Here is a 21,359-nt window from a genome sequence, read left to right on the forward strand (position 1 = left end):
CGGCATTTACAATAGACACTAATTGATGATGGAACAAAATGCTGCTATTTTTGCAAAAATTAATTATAACATTTCTCTTATATTAATAATATAAAGTAAGAGTTTAGTGTTGGTTTGAGAAAAATACAAACTACATAGGTTTCCCTACAGGTCTGTTTCGTGGTTGCCCACTCATCAGGGGATTTAATGAGAATATTCCTACCATTGTATATATACTATTAACATTGAAATTTACATAATAATAGACTGATAGTTTAGCTAAGGCGGTAAGAGGAACAATAGCGAGTTACATTAAATATGCGGGGCGAAAGCTAACAGTGCGGAACGTGTGAAAAATTGATAGCGCGAAAATTTAACGGTGACGGGATTAACAGTTCTAATTGTTTCGTAGCAGGGCTTTGTTTCTGTGGCGGCACGAGGACCGAACTTCGCTAACAAACCTACCTGCAGACTCATCAACCCCACAAAACCCGAAATCGGAAAAATCAGCAAAAAGATCCTCGACCGTATCAATAGCGTAATTGCAAAGAAACGAAACTTCAACCAATGGAAAAGCACTAAAGCCGTCATTGACTGGTTCAAGGCTGCCGAAAACAAGCACCAACTCAACTTCATCTGTTTTGACATTGTAGAATTCTACCCATCTATCAGCCAAGACCTACTATCAAGAGCACTCGACTTCGCCTCCAACTATGACGAAATCACCCCTGATGAAAAAGAGATCATAACCCACTCCAAGAGCTCCTTCCTGGTCCACAACCAAACACCCTGGCAGAAGAAAGGCAACACGATATTTGATGTTACGATGGGGAGCTTCGATGGCGCAGAAACCTGTGAACTTGTAGGCAACTTCCTTCTCTCCCAACTTCAGGACCTCAATATGAACGTAGGACTCTACCGCGACGACGGACTAGCCATCACCAACGCAACACCCAGAGCCACCGAAAACCTAAAAAAGGAACTATGCCGCATCTTCAACAACAACGGACTCCGAATCACCATTGAGGCAAACAAACAAGTTGTCAATTTCCTAGACGTCACCCTCGACCTAAAACGTAATGCACACCAGCCTTTTACAAGGCCGAACTCCTCGCTACAATATGTCCACCGTGAGAGCAACCACCCGCCCTCCATCACCAAGAACATCCCTGCTGGTATCAACAGACGCCTATCTGCCCTATCTTCAGACCAAGCCTCCTTTGACCAGACCGCGCCACCTTACCAGAAAGCACTCGACGATAGCGGATACAACTACACGCTACGCTACGAACCCAACACCGTAACCAACCGTAAAACCCGCAAACGCAACAACATCCTATGGTACAACCCGCCCTTCAGCAAGAACACCAGCACCAACATCGGCCACAGATTCCTCACCCTGATAGACAAGCACTTCCCGAAAGACAACCACCTCCGTAAAATCTTCAACAGAAACACCATCAAAATCAGTTACAGCTGCATGAACAACACCAAACAGATCATCGACAACCACAACAAGCGCATCATCACCGCATCGTCGGCTACCGAGATTGCCAGCTCCGCCCCTACCACTACCAACAACAAGACATGCAACTGCCGACAGAAAGACACCTGCCCCCTAGACGGAAACTGCCTACAGACATCTGTTATCTACCAAGCTACCGTAACTCGAAAAGACAACAACACCTCGGAAACATACGTCGGGCTCACTGAAAACAGCTTCAAGACCAGGTACAGAAACCACACCGCATCATTCCGACACGCCAAACACAGAAACTCCACCGAACTCAGCAAACACGTCTGGGCTCTCAAGGACAGCATGATTGAGTACTTTATTTCATGGCGCATTCTTTCTTCCCACTCCGCCTACAACAGTACCACTAAGCGTTGCAACCTCTGCCTCAAGGAAAAGCTGACGATCATCTGCCAACCCAAAATATCAACTCTAAATAAACGCAATGAACTCGTGTCCTCGTGCCGCCACAGAAACAAAGCCCTGCTACGAAACAATTAGAACTGTTAATCCCGTCACCGTTAAATTTTCGCGCTATCAATTTTTCACACGTTCCGCACTGTTAGCTTTCGCCCCGCAAATTTAATGTAACTCGCTATTGTTCCTCTTACCGCCTTAGCTAAACTATCAGTCTATTATTATGTAAATTTCAATGTTAATAGTATATATACAATGGTAGGAATATTCTCATTAAATCCCGATGAGTGGGCAACCACGAAACAGACCTGTAGGGAAACCTATGTAGTTTGTATTTTTCTCAAACCAACACTATACACCGCTCTACTTTCGAGTATTGAGCACTTTCTATGAAAGCCTTCAACCATCATTTTAAAGTAAGAGTTTATATAGCTCCTAATTTTAACATTTATGTATGAATCTTTTTTCTCTCATTTCTGTTTGGTTGTGCCCTCATAGTCTGGGACTTTGTTTCCCGAGCTACTAGACGATTTTCGACAATTAAATAAAGTTTATCTATCATTTTCATAAACTATTCTCACAAAATAGTGCACCTGCTGGTGATTGTTAATAAAGAGGAGCTTGTTTTTTTTGCTTGTAGCTAATGCCTGAAAGAAAGCCAGCCGAATCATTGTTACCCATCACCACTTCTCCTCGATTCAGCACCGAATGCGCGCAGCCGCCAATTCTAAACAGGGTCTATTCCATCAACAGGGTTCTTACCAAAGAGATGAATTTATCAAGGGGAATGAAGACTTGAAAGTTGTTAAAATATCTTTTTTTATTTCTCAATATAATTTTCAATATATGTTTACCCTCTTAGAATATCTTTCTCCATAACACAGGAAACTTCCTCCAACAAGGTTCCTAACAATTTACCTATCAAGCTGAAGAGAGTGGCGCTAAATTATATCCCTTTCTATTGCACCATTTCAAACCAGATTGACGAAGACAAAATTTGCACCGCAACCAGTAAAACAGTCAACGGCGAAAATGGATCTGGTAGATTGTTCTAACTTTTCGCCTGCATTCAGAAAACCACACCCACCTTGCACATGCTTAACTGGTCATGCTTAACAACCTTAAAATATCGTATGTCAATCGATAAACACGGATTTATGGATACCAATAGTTCTTTTCTCCGAGTTGTAGTTCTTATTTCCGTAACCTTTGTCGTGCCGAAGAGGAAGAGTAGAAGCAGAGAGAGAGGACACTTCCCAGTACAGGCTCCGAGACAGGAAAAGCCGGTACAACCAGAGTATAACCGCGCAACGAGCTGTCTCTTGACCCCACGTCAGAACCTGTGAGAAACACGTTTTATAAGTCAACACCGCAATTGCAATTTTTACATTAATAGTAAAAACAGTCAGCATTTCTGGTACTCGTGCAACCTGGTGGCGATGTGCTAAAAAGGATTTCCTTTTGTAACTTTTATAGCCGACGGGGAGGGTCAGGGGGTGGGAGTAATTAGAACCCCCATTTTGAGCGGCTGACGTTTTTTGTTTTTGTTTTTGCATATGAATATTCCAGTATTTAAAAAGGTGCAAGCAGATGCTTTATATAATATACAACAGGTTATGGGCCCTTGTCCCCCCACTTTTGGGGCCGCCCTTGGGTGAGGCGGAGCTGAGTGAGTGATCTTTGACGCACCCACCTTTAATCTCCTATGAAATGCTAAAAGTGATGATATAAATACAAGAACAGGGAAAGCCAGTATCCAGACTAGACAACCCTGAAAAAAAACGAGTAAGCTTGAGTGTTGATTCTTGACCAGACATGGGCCACCGCCCAAGGGTACGGGCTAAGTTTCTTGTACACACAATATGTGTTAACCTTACCTTTATAAATTTGCTATAAAACTCTTTTCTAAGGGAACTCCGCTCTTCATTGATTTTTCTACTAATAAAAAAGCTAAAAGAGACGGCAATGACCAACTGCAGCAAGATGACAGCCAAGGTGACACCCAGAATCTCCAGCAACACCTGATAACAGAGCATCGGGATAGTTATGCGTGGCATAATGAGGTGTGGCAAGTCTGGGTGATTCCTCGGGCCCCACACGCCAAAGATTAAATATTATCTCCCAAATTTTGGCATCGTCTTCCCAAAATAACTAAGATAGCAAAGATTTCGCAAATATCGTGATATTGTTAACGAATCCACTCTCTTATATTTCGAATTATATTGGTAAAATCACCCAAGTAGTTGAGTTCTTGGACCAGACTAAGGATAAACACTGGTGGATGACTCGAGCTCTGTTTTAACCTTATGCAGGACTTCTTGCTCTTTAAATACCTTCATAGAGCTGACGACAGCTACACCAATTTTCATGTGCCGGATAACTTGTGGGTCACCTGTGACACATGATGAGCTCAAAGTGTAGCCGATACATAGCCTCGCCATCATGGAGAGCATTTCATACTCAGCAAACCCCTGCAATACTAAAAACATGAATGCATATCACCCAGTATTCCAAATAAGAGTGCCCTAGCGACCATAGTTTCCGAACCCCCCCCCCCCCCCCCCAAGGATGTCTTCCTCCTCCTCATTAAGAAGGCTGGTTAGTAATTCTTTCATTTTTTTTATTTGTTATAAAATTGACATCTAGAAGTCTCAAATCTCGTCCGATTTGATTCATGTTTTCGGATGATAATAATCATCTGTATTTGATGGACTACTGTTTTATTTTTTGCTAACTGATTTAAAGATATTTAACATATGAACAGACCGGTACTTTATGAACTTTCCAATATATTTCCAAAAATAATCAATGCTTTTTCTTTAAATTTGCGAAGAGGCATAACTTACACTTTGACACAAAGTAAATTTTCCAGCATGAAAACCTATCTTCCCCCTCTCCCTGCCCCGCACTTATCCTCCCCCTCCCCCTGCGCAGCGCATTACCCAAGATGATGGCAATGGTATGCGAACTTCTTGTTTTCAAGGTTTTCATGCCAAAAAAACTATCGAAGCCTACAGGTAGGCTAAGGGCCCCAAAATAACACTACTTCCATTCAACAGCATCATTATCTTTATTATCCTTATCTTTTAGTGTTTCTGTCTTACCAGTGGACAAACCATATATCCAAGTGTACCCAATGCCATCTCCTGAGTATCTGTAATGGAAGATAGCGTATATATACCAAGGGAATGTGATATACCTTACACTGTTGTAGTACTCGAACCACATCAAATTTTAGTATTTCAAATTTCAGACTGAAGAAGGTGAAACATTACAAGCATTGTGTGTGTGCTAACCCAAATCTCTTTGCGGGTTTCAACTACAAATAAAGTCATAACTTTTCATCATCTAATAAAGACTGTGACAGATAAAGCCAGTTTGTCTCAGGATCTAATGAAGAAGAAAAGGCATTTTGTTTACCTGAAAAAGTGAATTAAAATACAGAAAACAGCAGCTCCATGGTACATCATAGCCTTGGTCAAGACTTTGATGACCTGAGAATGGAAAGGCAATGCATAAGTGACATAATTCTGTAGAACTCCTGGCACCATTATACATAGTTACAAGCTGCACTATTGAATTTATCATTCCAGCAGCCCAATCTGTTTTGGGAATGATCTGAGACTGCATGTATATTGAAAGCACAGTGACACCAAAAATGCGCCATGCAGCTACAGTAGGGAAAGATGATAGGATGCCCCCCACCCCCCCCCCCCCCTCCTCTCCACTTCATGTATATTGAAAGCACAGTGACACCAAAAATGCACCATGCAGTTACAGTAGGGAAAGATGATAGGATGCCCCCCAACCCCCCCCCCCCCTCCTCTCCACTGCATGTATATTGAAAGCACAGTGACACCAAAAATGCACCATGCAGCAACAGTAGGGAAAGATGATAGAATGCCCCCCACCCCACCCCCTTCTCTCCACTTCAGGAGATTTTCATATACTGTACATTTATTGAATGGGACATTCAATTCTGGGTCCCTGTACAGTGGTGGATCCTCGGGAAGGGGAGTAGTTAAGGTTCCCCCTCTTCGGATTGAGAATTAAGAGAATGGGATTTATGGGAGCTTACTGTAAATCCAGAAATTTACCTACCACCATTTGTTTTAGAGTGGGATAATGTGACCCCACCCCACCCCTCCCCCCCTAGAGACTGAGAGTCAAGAAAAAATTTATGGGAGCTAAAATCCACAAATTTAAACTCACATATCCCTCATCATTCTATATGTTTTACAGTATATTGGGTGGTATAATGCGAGCCACCCCTGCCATATTTCATTACCCTGAAGAAGGCCAATCACGCCTGCATTTTATGTCGCTGCACAATACCAAGTGACTCAAAGAATTTATTTCCGTAGGCTAATTTAAGCAAGTAACTGAGAAACATTCCTAGCATCACTAAGTCCTTTTTCAAAATTCATGCAATGTGGTCATAATTCATATGTAATAAGAAAAAGACCATACCAGATGCATTGGGCCTCCCTTTTGTATTGTCTGCCACAGTCTTTGTCCATACATGATAGCACAGGCAAAATACAAGAAGCCAAGAATCTCATAAAACGATAGCAGACCTGAAAACACACAATAGACTTATACATACATATACATTATCTGCAAGAAGCATGCAGGGCTACAAATAACATGGGTTGTTTTTACTCCTATGTATTAGCATTCATAGTATAATAAAATCTTAATCAATTTTTTAGTTGAATCTTGCCCAATTTGCCATTTTATGATTTTTACATACACCTAAATCAAATAAGGTCGCACTTGGAGAATCAGTGTATCGAAAAAAAAAAGCTAAAAAAAAATACAAATCCAGGTTTCAAAAGCTGTAGAATTATTGTTCATGTTCTTATGAACATTCACATGGCTTTCACATACATGAATTAAGCCATTTATATGCTACCCATGAACCATCGCAAGTTACAATACATGGATTCTAGAGTGCAACCTTATTTGAAGGAGGTGTTTACTCTACAAGTACATTTTGAAAGCAGTTATAACTCACTGTGCAAGCTCACGTTTTCCTTTCCAGCTCTGGCATATTTTCTAAACGTGATACATAAATTCCAACCAAAGACAAGTCCACTGAAATCTAATTTCCAACACTCAGCATGCACTAACAATTTTGCCAGCTTTTATGAAAACCCATATAACTAGCATTGCCCTCTAAACTATGTCTTTTCAAGAGAAACCTACCACTCTCATCATAGCTGAAGTGGTTACTTGCTTGCCCCTTGGAATCAGGGTTATACAGCTCAAGAGTAAACTCAATGTCAGCAAAAACAAGGGCACTAGGATCGCATGACACGTTGTCGGCATAGACCAGATACCAGAGATACTGGTCGGACCATGAGTCAAACTGCAACTTGCCCTCCGTGCCAGTTAAAGAGTCTGTAGAAATGTAGGCAAGAAATGGTAAAAAAAATGAAATAATGCTGTAAATGAAGTGGCCAGTTGAGTTATCTACAGGTCATAACTCAAATGAAGACATTATCAAGGATCCTGAACTGAAAGCATCTCAGTAGTATGATTAACCATCGTAGAATGTATGTACCACTAATTAGTCCATTATATGTTTTCACCGTACAGAGACAATTGTTATTCTTAATTTGATTGCTTAGTTGTTCTCATTACTAGGAAAAATAGAGACGAAGATTTGTCGCCTCCTGTATTATCAGGAAAGAGATAGAGGACAGAAACCCTGCAAACACACCCACACACATCCACATAGACACACCCACACACATCCACATAGACACACCCACACACATCCACATAGACACATCCACACACATCCACATAGACACACCCACACACATCCACATAGACACACCCACACACATCCACATAGACACACCCACACACATCCACATAGACACACCCACACACATCCACATAGACACACCCACACACATCCACATAGACACACCCACACACATCCACATAGACACACCCACACACATCCACATAGACACACCCACACACATCCACATAGACACACCCACGCACATCCACATAGACACACCCACGCACATCCACATAGACACACCCACACACATCCACATAGACACACCCACACACATCCACACACATATCCACATAGACACATCCACACACATCCACATAGACACATCCACATAGACACATCCATACACATCCACATAGACACATCCACACACATCCACATACACACATCCACACACATCCACATAGACACACCCACACACATCCACATAGACACATCCACACACATCCACATAGACACATCCACACACATCCACATAGACACACCCACACACATCCACATAGACACATCCACACACATCCACATAGACACACCCACACACATCCACATAGACACACCCACACACATCCACATAGACACACCCACACACATCCACATAGACACACCCACACACATCCACATAGACACACCCACACACATCCACATAGACACACCCACACACATCCACATAGACACACCCACACACATCCACATAGACACACCCACACACATCCACATAGACACACCCACACACATCCACATAGACACACCCACGCACATCCACATAGACACACCCACGCACATCCACATAGACACACCCACACACATCCACATAGACACACCCACACACATCCACACACACCCACACACATCCACATAGACACACCCACACACATCCACACACATCCACATAGACACATCCACATAGACACATCCATACACATCCACATAGACACATCCACACACATCCACATACACACATCCACACACATCCACATAGACACACCCACACACATCCACATAGACACATCCACACACATCCACATAGACACATCCACATAGACACATCCACACACATCCACATAGACACATCCACATAGACACATCCATGCATCCACATAGACACATCCACATAGACACATCCACACACATCCACATAGACACATCCACATAGACACATCCACATAGACACATCCACATAGACACATCCACATAGACACATCCATGCATCCACATAGACACATCCACACACATCCACATAGACACATCCACATAGACACATCCACACACATCCACATAGACACATCCACACACATCCACATAGACACATCCACACACATCCACATAGACACATCCACACACACCCACAGACACATCCACATAGACACAGCCACATAGACACATCCACATAGACACATCCACACACATCCACATAGACACATCCACACAGACACATCCACATAGACACATCCACACACATCCACATAGACACATCCACATAGACACATCCACATAGACACATCCACATAGACACACCCACACACATCCACATAGACACACCCACACACATCCACATAGACACATCCACATAGACACATCCACATAGACACATCCACACACAAATACCCCCCCCCCCCCCCATCTACATCCATACACAGAAATAAAAGTTTGCTTCCTGTTTTGTATTTCAAATGATTTTGACATTTCAGAACCCCATTTATTATGTCCCTCAGCACACCTAAATTCTACCGTCAATGCCATTCATCAGGAAAACGTGTGCAGACTTACGAGAATACTGAGACATTGCAATCTTGTCTTTGCACTGAGAAACAGCCATGACGGATGGCCATTTCTCCTCAATATAAAAGTACAGTTTTCCATTTGAGGTCTGGTTAAGTTTGTATTTGATCAGTCCTTCACCTAAAACATAAAACAACCAATCCTCAATCATATAGCTAAAGGGAAAAATACCTCTACCAGAGCCACTGGAGAATATAAAACAGTGCAGATTCGTGTAAATAGCTGTTTATGCACTCAGCATTTTACTCCAGGAGTAACAATGGCAGATTGCGAGACCATGATGTAAGAGAACGAATCCCCCGTATTAGGGTATGTTCGAGTGATGACGTCCGTGAAACCTATTTTTAGAACAACCAGTTATTTTTAGATAGGCCTCTGATTGGTCAGTGCTCACGTTTCCTAACAACATGAGTCTTACGCGCGATCACATCTTGAGAGATGTGAACCTGAAAAGGCTGTTATGGAAATCTTTTTAACCGAAAATACCTTCCTTTTTTGCAAACGCTGTGAAAATGACTTTTCAGAGAGAACGCTGGATTCATTCAACCATTTCTCAGACATTAAAGACATTAAAATGCATAGAGTGTGTGATTTTAGGCATGGGGAACAACTTCCCCAGTAAACATTTTCAAAGCTGATTCGCAATATAAAACAACAATCAATCAGAAATCTGTGTTTACAATACACAATTCTCTTCCCATTCTACTTTGATTAAAAAGATACATCCAGAACTTAATACCATTATATTCACACCGATATTGTGGTTATTAAGACATGTATTTCACAAATAAAAGATTTCAAGTCTTTATAATGAAGTACTTAAATCTTTATTCCAGTGACAAGGGTTTCTTGAGTGACATGATTTTTAAACATTTATGCCTGAAAAATTGAAGTTCATTTATCTAAAAATATTAAAGATCAAAGAGCCTTCTTGTATTAAAATACATAACATAGATTCTGATAATGCCTAGGATTCTATCTCACCGAATTGCAGAGATAAAGAAATTTTTAGGAGTCTGCATCTTGAATGAACTCCAAATTCGCTGTCTCTTCGACATCTTTCTGTTCAATTATTAAAATAACACCACCCTACGAGTAGCAATGTGATCATGAGCTACGAGGAGCAGCTAAGAGGATAAAAACCGGTAGCGAATGAAGTAAAAAGTGCAGAGGGAAAAAAGTTTTGTTGTGAAAATGTACTATAGTTCGGGAGGTGCCCATAACCAAATATGTCGCGACGAACAATATATAGATGATATGATCGGCATTACTAAAAAGCGGAACCGGCAGAACCAGGTCCATACTAGGATCACCATTTATTTTCTTTCTAATCTGAACAAAAAAAACTTGGGAAATGCTAAGACGACATCACTAAGCGCAGATGTGCTACATTATTTCACACATATTTGACATTCTGTCATATGCAATTTGTATCCATTTGATTGGATAATCCATTGGATTAGTAAAAAAAACCCTTGTTTTAGAAGCGTGTCACGTTAGCCTTCGTAGGTTTAGCGTTCCGATTCCCTTTGAAAGTCCCGAATAAGAAACAAAAAAATCCTTGTTTAGAAGCGCGTCTAGTTAGTAGTGTTTAACGGAAATGGGATACAAATTGCATATGAATGAATGTCAAATATGATTTCTTTTTTATTCGGAACTTTCAACGGAAATCGGAACGCTAAACCTATAAAAGCTGAAACTACAAACCCTTGCATGTGTTACCTCTAACGAGACGTGCTTCTAAAACAAGGGTTTTTTTGTTACTAATCCGATACAAATGGATACAAATTGCATATGACAGAATGTCAAATATGCGTGAAATAACGTAGCACATCTGCGCTTAGTGATGTTTTCGTAGCATTTCACAACGGAATGTTTTTTTTTTGTTGTTGTTCAGATTAAAAAGGAAATAAATGGTGATCCTAGTATGATATCCCACCCTATCACTAAGCGAAATATACTGGTTCCGCTGGTTCCGCTTTTTAGTAATGCCTTGCTATGATTGACAAGCTCGCGCAATCTTAAAATAGCTTTCAAGGACGACATCATGGGCCATGGGGATTCGTTCTCTTATATCATGGTCTCTTGCAGATTGTTAATGTTTCTATGTCATAAGAAAGAAAATATTTATGTCTGGGGCATGATCCTGGGCCGCCGACTCTGTCTGTCCCTATCTGTTAATGCCGCATTATGTATAAATGCACCTTTATTTAAAAAATCCTGGCTATAATGAACTGGTAAGCAGATATTTTTTTTAATGAAAGAATTGAGAAACTTAGTTGCATTTATACTGGCTTGTTCTATAGAAATCGAGGTGTGAAGTCCCATTGGCCCTGTATTCCTAGTCGCATACAGTTCTTTTAAAACGCACATAAGCTTGGTCAAAATAATGAGTGAAAAACCCACCATGAAAGGAAAACATCGTAATCAGCTGACCGCCATCTATGCGCGCTTGTTTGGAGCTGAACACACCACGAACAACCTTGCCATCGACTTCAACCAGTAAAATACCCAAGACGTAAACAAAAACCAGTAGAACTGGAAAGAATAGACCTTGTCTAAACATGCTTAGGTCCCTGAATTATTGCCGTTCAAGAATTATCGGCAGAAATAAGAAATTCTTGACATCGATGCAACAGGCTACTGTTGGCGGCCATGTTGGTATTCAACGCGCATGCGTAGGTGCCACGTGTGCTATAGAATCCAATATGGCGGACGAATGTTGTTGATATTGACTTAACCAGGAGATCGCCGATCTTATGGAAACGGCGAAAGAATGTTATCTTTGCGAGAAACATTCGTACAAAAAGAGGATCCTAGTAACTGGTGGTGCAGGTTTTATGTGAGTTTTATTATCCTGGTGCTAGCTTTCATTTTTTAAGCGGTCGAAAACCAATTTCAAGCTAAAAAAAAGTAATGTGATGATTTGTTCTTTCAGTGGTTCACATGTGGTGATCTTACTAGTGGAGAGATACCCTGAGTATTATGTTATAAATCTGGACAAGGTAAGTAGGTTTGTTTTTACTGCTTCTTCCCGTAAATTTACCTTGTTGTTTACATTTATCGTTTTTATGGCGGGAAATTTAAATCTCATAAATAACTTCGTATTTTGTTTCTAGCTTGATTATTGTGCAAGCTTGAAAAACCTCAAGAGAATTAGTGGCCGTCCGAACTATAAATTTATTGAGGTAATTTAATGAGGTAATTTATTATCTATATCGTTTACTGAATGTTTGATCAGGAGCATTTGGATAAGAAATTAACATATTACTTGTCCTTAAAAAAACGCACCCCTCCCCCCCACGTCATAAGCGTGTATTTGTGTTGTGTGTATTTGGTTGTATTGGGTTGGCACTTGTTTGGGTTGGGGAGGGGTGCATTAAGGACAAGTAATATGTTAATTTCTTAATAATAATCATGGCAATTTCTTTAATGTTCTTAAAAGGGTGATATCTGTGAAGCTAATCACCTCAAGTACATTTTCCAAGCAGAACAAATAGATACTGTACTGCATTTTGCAGCACAGTCACATGTGGGTGAGTACAGTCGCCTTTATCTTAACATCTTGCTGGTAAGCCCTGCTAGTAGCGAAACCTCTCGCACTCTAAAATGAAGAAAAAAAGATTAAAAAGTAATAATTCCCTGAAAATAGAATCTTTTAGGGTGTTGGTGGTGAAAGGCATCTGTTGCAACTTCCACTCACTGTATTTGAAGCTTTTGTTTTCCTCAATATGGTTTCTTCTAAGCCTACCTGCAATCCATGTCCATGTATTGTCAGATCTGTTGATTTCCAGCTATTAAGGCATGATTGTTTGAAATGGTTTCTTTTAGGGGTTAGATTCTACCCCATTAAATAACACATGGAGAGTCCCTTCCCCTCCAGAAAAGTGTCCTGGCTTTCGGTGTCCACCAATCTTAGCAATCCTTAGCATACTAAAGAAGCATTTGTTCCTAGTTGTTTCAACTTTTATTCTCATAGCTGTTAACCCAACTTGGACAGAAATCTTGTGAAATTGGGTGAACTACAGTAAATATGTGAAAAAACTCAAGAGAGCCAATGTGGGTGAATACAGAGAATTTATGAACATTCTCACAAAAGTTAGGCTTGTGATGAGGTCCAAAATCTTGTGACACCCGCCTAAAGTGGTTGAGTTGACAGCTGTGTATGTTTATCTTATACTTTAGATAATTCTTTCTGGAGTTCACTGGACTTCACCAAGACAAATGTGTATGGTACCCATGTTTTGATCAATGTGGCACATGAGGCAAAGATTAAGAAGTTCATTCATGTCAGCACAGATGAAGTTTATGGTGGCAACTCTTCTGTAAGTTTTTAACCTCACTACTACAGTGCAACCTAAATGTGGATCACAGTCTTAAACTTGCATCACAGACAACTTTTTGGTGACGCTTTTTTACCTAAAGACTGCGCTCCAATTTCTTTACTTTTGGCAGTGCATGTTGCTTAGATATTGGTAGCTTTGAATCAGACTATCCTGAAAATCGTTTGAATTTTATGGTGAATTTTTTCTTGTTGCATATCTCAATAGGACTTTTACGTATGCCATTTTGAATTTTATCCTGTAGCTGCAGTTTCCTGCATTAGCAATAAAACCAATTTTGTTTGAAAACACTCACTATTTAAAGATAGATTTTACCCATTTCACAGCAACATACACACTCAATTCACCTCAACATCATAGCTTGTTCCCTGTTTGAAATAGCTCTCTCAAATGCAAAACCCTGGGATACACAAATTAAGATAATTTACAAATTCACCAGAAGAAAACGTTTTAGGTAAACAAGGCTGTTTTTTTGGATATAATATGCTTATAGAAATAAAAAGTTATGTTCCCAATAATGCAATTTGTTATAGCAATTCAATTTTCTGTCCTTTCTCATATTTCTCTATCAAGGTTCCGCTGCTGTTTTTCACCTTGTATGTTTAATGTCTTTTTCTCATGTCTCAGCTGGGTGACATGCACAGTGAATCATCGCCTCTCAGACCTAGTAACCCGTATGCAGCATCAAAAGCAGCTGCAGAGTGCATTGTTATGTCATACCTGGAAAGCTTTAAGGTATTGTTACCCCTATACACCTAACCAGGAAGAACTGGGCCCCAAGAAATGCTAGGGGGGATGAGGCAATGATTCAATTTATGGTTATTGAAATATTTCCATTCCTTACACTTTGTAAAAATACAAAAAAAAATAAATAAGTGCTGTCATGCTTTTATTGTTTATTGTGTTATATAGATTCTTATCTAGTCACTTGCTTTCCACCAAATTATTTTTTTTTATTGCATTTTGAAAATTCATGTCTAAGTGCGACCATCTGGTCACAAACTGAGCCTTGATGCTAAGACACTTTAAGGCAATTATCAATAGCAAGCAGTAGGGACATTTTGTACCACTTTTTTTTATTAAATGTATCTTGCTTTTTTTTTAGTTTCCAGTAATCATCACAAGAAGTAATAATGTTTATGGACCCCACCAGTATCCAGAAAAGGTAAGTAAAAAATGTTGATTGATTGATTGATGTTGATTTTTCAACTGCAGTGTAAAAAATTAGCTCATGAAGTTATATTTTTTACTGTAGGTCATCCCAAAGTTTATCACGCTCCTCAATAGAAACAGAAAGTGGTAAGAGTGACACATGATCAAATTTAAATCTAATGGCTTGCATTGTATAGCAATGGTTTTTGTCTGTTTTTTGTTTTTGGAAAAAAAGGCAAATTCATATTTTGTAATTGAGCAGAAAATGGGTCCCCTCAAAAAGTGGTGATTACTGCCTTAACTCAACTTAACCAGGGAGTTGTGAGGTTGTGAGTTCTGGAGGTCTTCTGCAGCTACAGCCAGTAAGAGTTTTAGGTTGTTCCTTGGTGTGTAAGTTTTCATTTTCTTGTATCTGTTTTGCCTGTGCCTGTGTAAAAAGATATAATACAGTTTTAGCAAAAGAATGCTACATTTTTTTTATTTACTAGAGGAGTAAATAATCTACTGGTACTACGTTATGATTTTTATTTTTTTTATCTAAAGTGCAATACTCTTCTTTGAACAAGGATATTGGCCATATCCAATTTAAACTCTTACTAGAACAAAGAGTTCAAATCGTGAATCTTGAAAAGGGCACTTTAATAAACATAATAAACATAAACACAACACTACACTACACACGTCTTTTCAACAAGTTGTTTTTTATTTTTAACTAACTTTGTTTTTTTGCCCTATGTTTACCATAAGTATCATAAAGAACAAATAAAGAGCTTGGGCTACCTGTGGTCTTTGTTGTTATATTTGAGTTGCTCATGAGTCACAGTGTTTGTATTTTAATGAGAGCGACACCAACATTGAAAACGAATCTTGCGTTCTGATTGGCTTTGCCCGAAGTTTCATCTCCATTCTCTTACAACTCCAGGGGCGGAAATAGGGGGTGCATTGGGTGGATATCTTCCCCCCTTTTTGAGTTAAAAAAATGAAAAGTCACTTTGTTTGAAGAGAATAAATGTCTGAGGGATGGGAGGTACTGTCCATTTTCCTTCGCCTGCTTGACGTTGCTGACGCGACAAATCCAATTCAGCGTGAAGTATGTAAGATCTGGCAGGTCACTACATATAATGACCTGCCAACCACTTGATCAGTTATAAGCCTTCTATCCGGTCATTATCCACCCCCTCCCCCATTTTGAAATCCTGGATCCGCCCCTGAACTCCCTGACTCAACTGTGAATATATTAACTAAACAATTTGCTATTTTCCATTGACAGTTTCATCCATGGAGATGGATCACAAGAAAGGTATCTGGAAGTTTGAGAACACTAAGGGTACAGCTTGTTAGGTGAAATGGATAGGGATGGTTATACATTTGAAGGGACTGCCAGTATTATTTTTTTTTATCCATAGACAAAGACCGGTGGATCAAGACCAGTGTCAGCAAACTAGAAAAAGGAAATTGAACAGAGTTGTAAGCTCTATTTCTTGCTGTCATTAGGCCTTATCCGCCAAGTGGGAAACACAGTGTTTCCCTGAAACAAGCTAAAAATCGAGCCTCCAGAAAATATTCAAATTTGGATAAAAAACATTTTTTTTTAACTAATCGGAAAAACTGTTTGAAAAACCTACTCAAAACATGAGCAATGCTACTGTGTTCAAGTGTTTGGCATAATGTTCCAACTTTCTTCATTAATTGAACACAGGAATCCAGGAAGAGTATCTAGTTCCCTTTTCGCAGCTTGTTTGTGAGTGGTCATGCTGTTGCCAGGTAAAGTAAGTTTTATGCTTTATGAGTATATTATTACCCTGTTTTTCTAGGAACTTCTTGTACGTTACAGACGTTGCTGAGGCGTTTCTTCGTATTCTCCATTTTGGGCAAGATGGTGAGTCCACCATAAATACATGACTTGATGACTTGTAGCAAGATCATGTTGCACTACACCTTGTGTTTTATGTTGATTGGTGGAAGGGGGGGCAGACACGATTTTTATTCCAGATATTTTTTTAAATTACAACTTTACTGCTAACTATGAACTTGTTGGAAGGAGAGAAGAGAACGGAAATGATAGAGTTTATAACATTTTGGGCATTGCCAGGGGGGGGGGGGTGGTTCTTTACATTCTCTGGCAACAATCTCAAACATGAGACACCTACCAGGGGAGTGTGCAGGGTGTGTGACCCCCCTTGGCCGCCAGAAAGGGATCAATTCTAATCTAAGGATCATCAAATGCTTTTTTCTTTGCATATGAGACCCGACCATATTACTGCACACCCCTGCCCCTAAAAATAAATGCGCCTTCTTTTACTCTATCTTTTACAAAATGTGTTAGAAACTTTATAAACTAAATGCTGCAATTATTCTACACCGGTGAAATGCTTTTCTTAGGCGAGACTTATAATATCGGAAGTGACTTCGCCATTGATATAATGGAGCTGGCCAAACAACTTGTTTCCAAGGTAAACAACAGCACTAATACATGCGGGACCATCGGTTTCTTTCTCCAACCCCGAATAAGGGAGTGTTTATTAAATCCCCCGAGAGGGGAGGGGAGATTTGGGGATTGTCCAGAAATTTCTAGCCCTCTTCATCTACATTACTGCAAGCTGTTTGTAAGAGCAATACTAAATTATTCATCTAGAGCACGCGTAAAAACAACCTTGAAATATTCAAACAGTAAATTATACGTTATAAAAAACACAGAGAATATCGTTATACCGAATATCAGTTTTTCCCCATACATTAAGCTGTAATTTTCCGGGAACCGGGCCTTGACCGTTATACTGTATATCGAGGTTGCACTGTATAATAGTTTCTATTTTCACGAGCTAATAAGCCGGAAAAAGATGTTTACCTCGGTTTGAAAATCGGTGCAAACGACACGCAAGTGGGAAAGGAAGGAACGAAATGGTTTCTTTTTCTTCCTTTCCCATCCTAGGTTACTTCACTTTTTGCGTTTTTTTTTTGGAAAGCTATTTGCTTCTGCTTCTATTGTGTACGTAGCTACGTAGCCAGTTAAAATAATAGCTTAGCTTTACGTGTTTTGAACTTTTCAAATTGTTTTTAATTGTTGCATATTTTCCTTTATTTCTAGATTAAAGGAGAACAGGGCCTTGAACAATTTTCCGATCACATCGAGTTTGTCAAAGACAGGTACTGTAGCTTGCTTTCATCAGAGAAAAAGAATTCCTCGTATTTTTTTTTTGGCAAATTATATGACCAAGAAGGGTTTAAAACCCTCTCCAGCAGACTTGCTGAACATAAGTTATGGCGTCTGTTATTATGGCACACCATCTGCGTTTTTACATTCTGTACAAAAAGTTTGAAAACAAATGTATGTATGTTTTTATGTATGTATGTATTTATACCCTTTTGGGAGAGAGTTGAAAATACATGCGACAAAGTATTTTGTTTGATTGTTTGTTTGTTTGTTTTTGATGATGTTGATGATGTTTTTGTTAAAATAAAAGTAACAAAGTTTTAAACTTTAAAGAAAAACTTTTCAAGGAAGTCGAATCGACTGATCGGTCAAACCAAGAAAAGGCCTTTTTATATTTGGCGAAATACTTAACTTTGCTCATGCGCTGTACCGTTGTATGTCTACAGACCTTTCAACGACAAGCGCTATCCCATGGACTCATCTAAAGTCAAGGCGCTTGGCTGGGAGCCCAAGGTATCATGGGAAGACGGTCTTCAAAGGACAAGTGAGTACCACTAAACGTGCTGTCCGCTGACCAAAATGGCGTCACAGCTTTCATTTATGAAAATGCTTAAAAGTTATTTGCTTGAAAATAACATTATTTTGCCCAGGAAATCAGAGAAACTTTCTATTCATTGATTCTAACGCAATCCAAGTCACAACACAAATAAATCTTGATTTACATTGGAAAGTTTGATTCATACTGCAAATTGAGCTCTAGCAACTTGAAGCCTTTGCAAGCCTTGTTGTCTTCGATATCTAGGGCTAGTTTTGTGGGCGCCCTTTTATTGGCTAACGAGCCCAGCCATTTTTTTTTACTTTTTGCCATTTCACTGTTGGGTTCGTGAGCCAATTTAAACCTATATGGGTGAGCTGTTTGTGCGCACTGCAAGAGCAAGACAACGAAACCGCTTTGGTATCTTTCGCTTGCGTTCTGTTTAATCTCGACTGACCCCGGGGAGGACTCCATAAAAGTAGACGGGGTTTATAGTCCTATCTCTTAGGATAAAAGAATTTAGCAACTGCTATCTCTTAGGGGGTGTTCAAAGATTCTTCCGATTCTGCTATCCCTTAGGGGGCTTCGCGCCAATGAATCATATCAAATAACAACAGGACTTGACGACTAGATGAAAAAATTCATCAGATAGCGGTGACTTTTAAGAGGACCACAACAACTTCCAGGAGTAATAAAATTGTGTTTGTTTTTAGTGCTAGTACACCTAGTGGTATGATCAAGGAGAATTATTTTCTGCGGAAGGTTTGACCGAGCAAAGAGCTCTACGAAAAACAGGGCTTTTGGGTGTTTTCCAGATAGGCGTTTAACAAACAACTTCCACTCCGTGTTGATTCATTTCCATGTTCCCAAAACGCCTACACGGACCACCTAGTCTTAACACAATTCGCCTTTAGAATTTCTAGTTATACATCCTCTGTTATACGTTGTTCGTAAAAATATTTTCATATGCGATTTACCTCCCTTCCATATTTTTCAGTTGACTGGTATGCAGACGCAAGTTCGCTGAGACACTGGCCAGCGGCAGACATGGCTTTGCGACCCTTTCCCATAGGTAGTAACACAATGTATTGCGACGACGAGGACGAGCTCCTATTGGCTAAACCACTACATACACCTAGACACAACCCTAATATGGAGTGCTAGCGAACCAATCACGTGGTTGCACGGTTTCAAGATTGTACTAGCGTTCCGTGCCGAGTTGTTTATAAGCTAGTTTATTCTCAGGAAAATTCCGTAATTTAAGAATAGTTAGGGTTATCCAAACATACAATGAAAGCATAAATTAGATATGTATTTTTATCATGGAATAGATTTGAAATGAAAGATGCTCTTTTAAGCATCATTAAAATTCCGGATCTGATAATGATTCAGATATGGTACCAATATCGTTACGGCGGCGAAACGAAATAAACCTTGTTCTAGACGAAAAAGCCCAACAAAAGGTTCTTCTCGAAACCGGAGTTGTCAAAATTTGATAGCCAAACTTTTTTGTAGCCAAATCGATAACAAACGTTCCTTGGAGATACTGCAATTGCAGAAAGAATCCCTTTGTTCTTTCGGGGGTGTTCAGATTTTATACAGAAAACTCTCCCCCCTCGGGCCTGACGGCCTCGCGTTTGACCCCCCACCCCCAGGAATTTCCAATCCCCTCCATGGGGGGGTATGGATATGTTCTGGAACTACACAAATGGAGTAAAGGCAAGGCAATTTCTTCGTCACGGATCGGAAACTATAGAGTTTTCTATTTTCTCTACAGTCAGGGCCCCTTTAGGTAGATAGCAACAGTTCTGAGCAGTTCTCAACGCTTCTTGTTAAACAACTTGAAATGTCTTTGCTATTTTTGATGCTCTCTAGGATAACAGTTGGCTAATTTCTGATTCAATTTCGATAACTTTTAAATAGCGACACGTTATTTTGCTTAAAAATATCTCCTTTTTCGTAGTAAACAGCTAAAAACGGCAGTCTTTTCTATTTGTGAGCTCAGCCAAAGAAATTAGTTTTTCTCCTGTCGAGATGTTATAGGAAGTGGTATTCAGTAAAAATTCTGGCACCTTTTAAAGGAAGTCTTGTTTCTGTCCCGCGTTTAGAGTGGCTGGCAGTAGTGTTGTCTTTGCACAAGAAATTACACGCCAAAATCATCTGTTTTTAGATAAATATGAACGCTTTTATCGATACATCTTGAGTCGATTCTTTACAAAGTCTGGTTTGTGTAAAATAAAGTAACGAGAACAGTCTTTCAGCAAATAAATTATGATATTATTATATTTTTCAAATGGGATATTTCGATTACCTCCTTCATAGCAAAACATTGTGGAATTCTGATACTTGTAGGGAACAAATGACTGGTTTTAAAAACGGGGGTGAAATAAGACGCGAAAAAGGAGCCTTTAGTTACCCAGACGGCCCAATTATTTCGCAGACGGAGTATAAAGGAAGAACAAATGATATTAAAGTACTTTATTAGCTATACACAAAATATACAAAATAATATACAAATATGTAAAATTAATATTCCAAAGAGTTAGAAAGGGCCCGCAAAGGATCCTGTCTCAGCCCAGGACTGCTACCTTTACGCCGGCAAGAAATACAAAACATCTAGTTTATGATCCTTGAACAATTTAGCATTTTCTTTATATCCCCCTAGCCCC

At 39.7% G+C, this 21,359-nt stretch overlaps 2 protein-coding genes across 3 annotated transcripts; one reads left to right on the top strand and one right to left on the bottom strand.

The window, feature by feature from the left end:
- Positions 1 to 2,714: 2,714 nt before the first annotated feature.
- LOC5507905 (integral membrane protein GPR180) lies at positions 2,715 to 12,172 on the bottom strand. The gene is made up of 10 exons (XM_032376670.2): positions 11,913 to 12,172; positions 9,495 to 9,626; positions 7,118 to 7,312; positions 6,380 to 6,486; positions 5,330 to 5,403; positions 5,014 to 5,063; positions 4,243 to 4,388; positions 3,787 to 3,930; positions 3,603 to 3,680; positions 2,715 to 3,249 (listed from the first exon to the last, which is right to left on the bottom strand). The coding sequence occupies exons 1-10, from the start codon at positions 12,070 to 12,072 to the stop codon at positions 3,046 to 3,048; spliced, it is 1,290 nt and encodes a 429-aa protein (XP_032232561.2). The 5' UTR covers positions 12,073 to 12,172; the 3' UTR covers positions 2,715 to 3,045.
- A 15-nt stretch (positions 12,173 to 12,187) lies between these two features.
- LOC5507913 (dTDP-D-glucose 4,6-dehydratase) lies at positions 12,188 to 20,975 on the top strand. Of its 2 annotated transcripts, none has more exons than XM_048732756.1 (15): positions 12,188 to 12,348; positions 12,445 to 12,511; positions 12,626 to 12,694; positions 12,952 to 13,042; positions 13,692 to 13,831; positions 14,477 to 14,584; positions 14,955 to 15,014; positions 15,105 to 15,148; positions 16,272 to 16,301; positions 16,816 to 16,880; positions 17,384 to 17,454; positions 18,090 to 18,148; positions 18,602 to 18,699; positions 19,688 to 19,895; positions 19,960 to 20,975. In XM_048732756.1, exons 1-14 carry the CDS (start codon positions 12,266 to 12,268, stop codon positions 19,852 to 19,854), a joined length of 1,152 nt encoding a protein of 383 aa, XP_048588713.1. In that variant the 5' UTR covers positions 12,188 to 12,265; the 3' UTR covers positions 19,855 to 19,895; positions 19,960 to 20,975. The 2 variants fall into 2 exon arrangements, with proteins under 2 accessions (XP_048588713.1, XP_048588712.1); XM_048732755.1 differs by having other exon boundaries at positions 12,189 to 12,348; positions 19,688 to 19,892; positions 19,957 to 20,975.
- The last annotated feature ends 384 nt before the right edge of the window (positions 20,976 to 21,359 follow it).

This window comes from Nematostella vectensis, chromosome 9, assembly GCF_932526225.1.
Source record: "Nematostella vectensis chromosome 9, jaNemVect1.1, whole genome shotgun sequence".
NCBI lineage: Eukaryota > Metazoa > Cnidaria > Anthozoa > Actiniaria > Edwardsiidae > Nematostella > Nematostella vectensis.

Coding starts and splice junctions, on each gene's coding strand:
- LOC5507913 (XM_048732756.1), top strand. CDS start 12,266: ATGGAAACGGCGAAAGAATGTTATCTTTGCGAGAAACATTCGTACAAA. Junction 15,149..16,271: donor CTCAATAGAAACAGAAAGTG/GTAAGAGTGACA, acceptor TTCCATTGACAG/TTTCATCCATGGAGATGGAT. Junction 16,881..17,383: donor TCTCCATTTTGGGCAAGATG/GTGAGTCCACCA, acceptor TGCTTTTCTTAG/GCGAGACTTATAATATCGGA.
- LOC5507905 (XM_032376670.2), bottom strand. CDS start 12,072: ATGTTTAGACAAGGTCTATTCTTTCCAGTTCTACTGGTTTTTGTTTAC. Junction 6,487..7,117: donor CTTCAGCTATGATGAGAGTG/GTAGGTTTCTCT, acceptor GTGTGTTTTCAG/GTCTGCTATCGTTTTATGAG. Junction 3,931..4,242: donor CTGTCGTCAGCTCTATGAAG/GTATTTAAAGAG, acceptor CTCTGTTATCAG/GTGTTGCTGGAGATTCTGGG.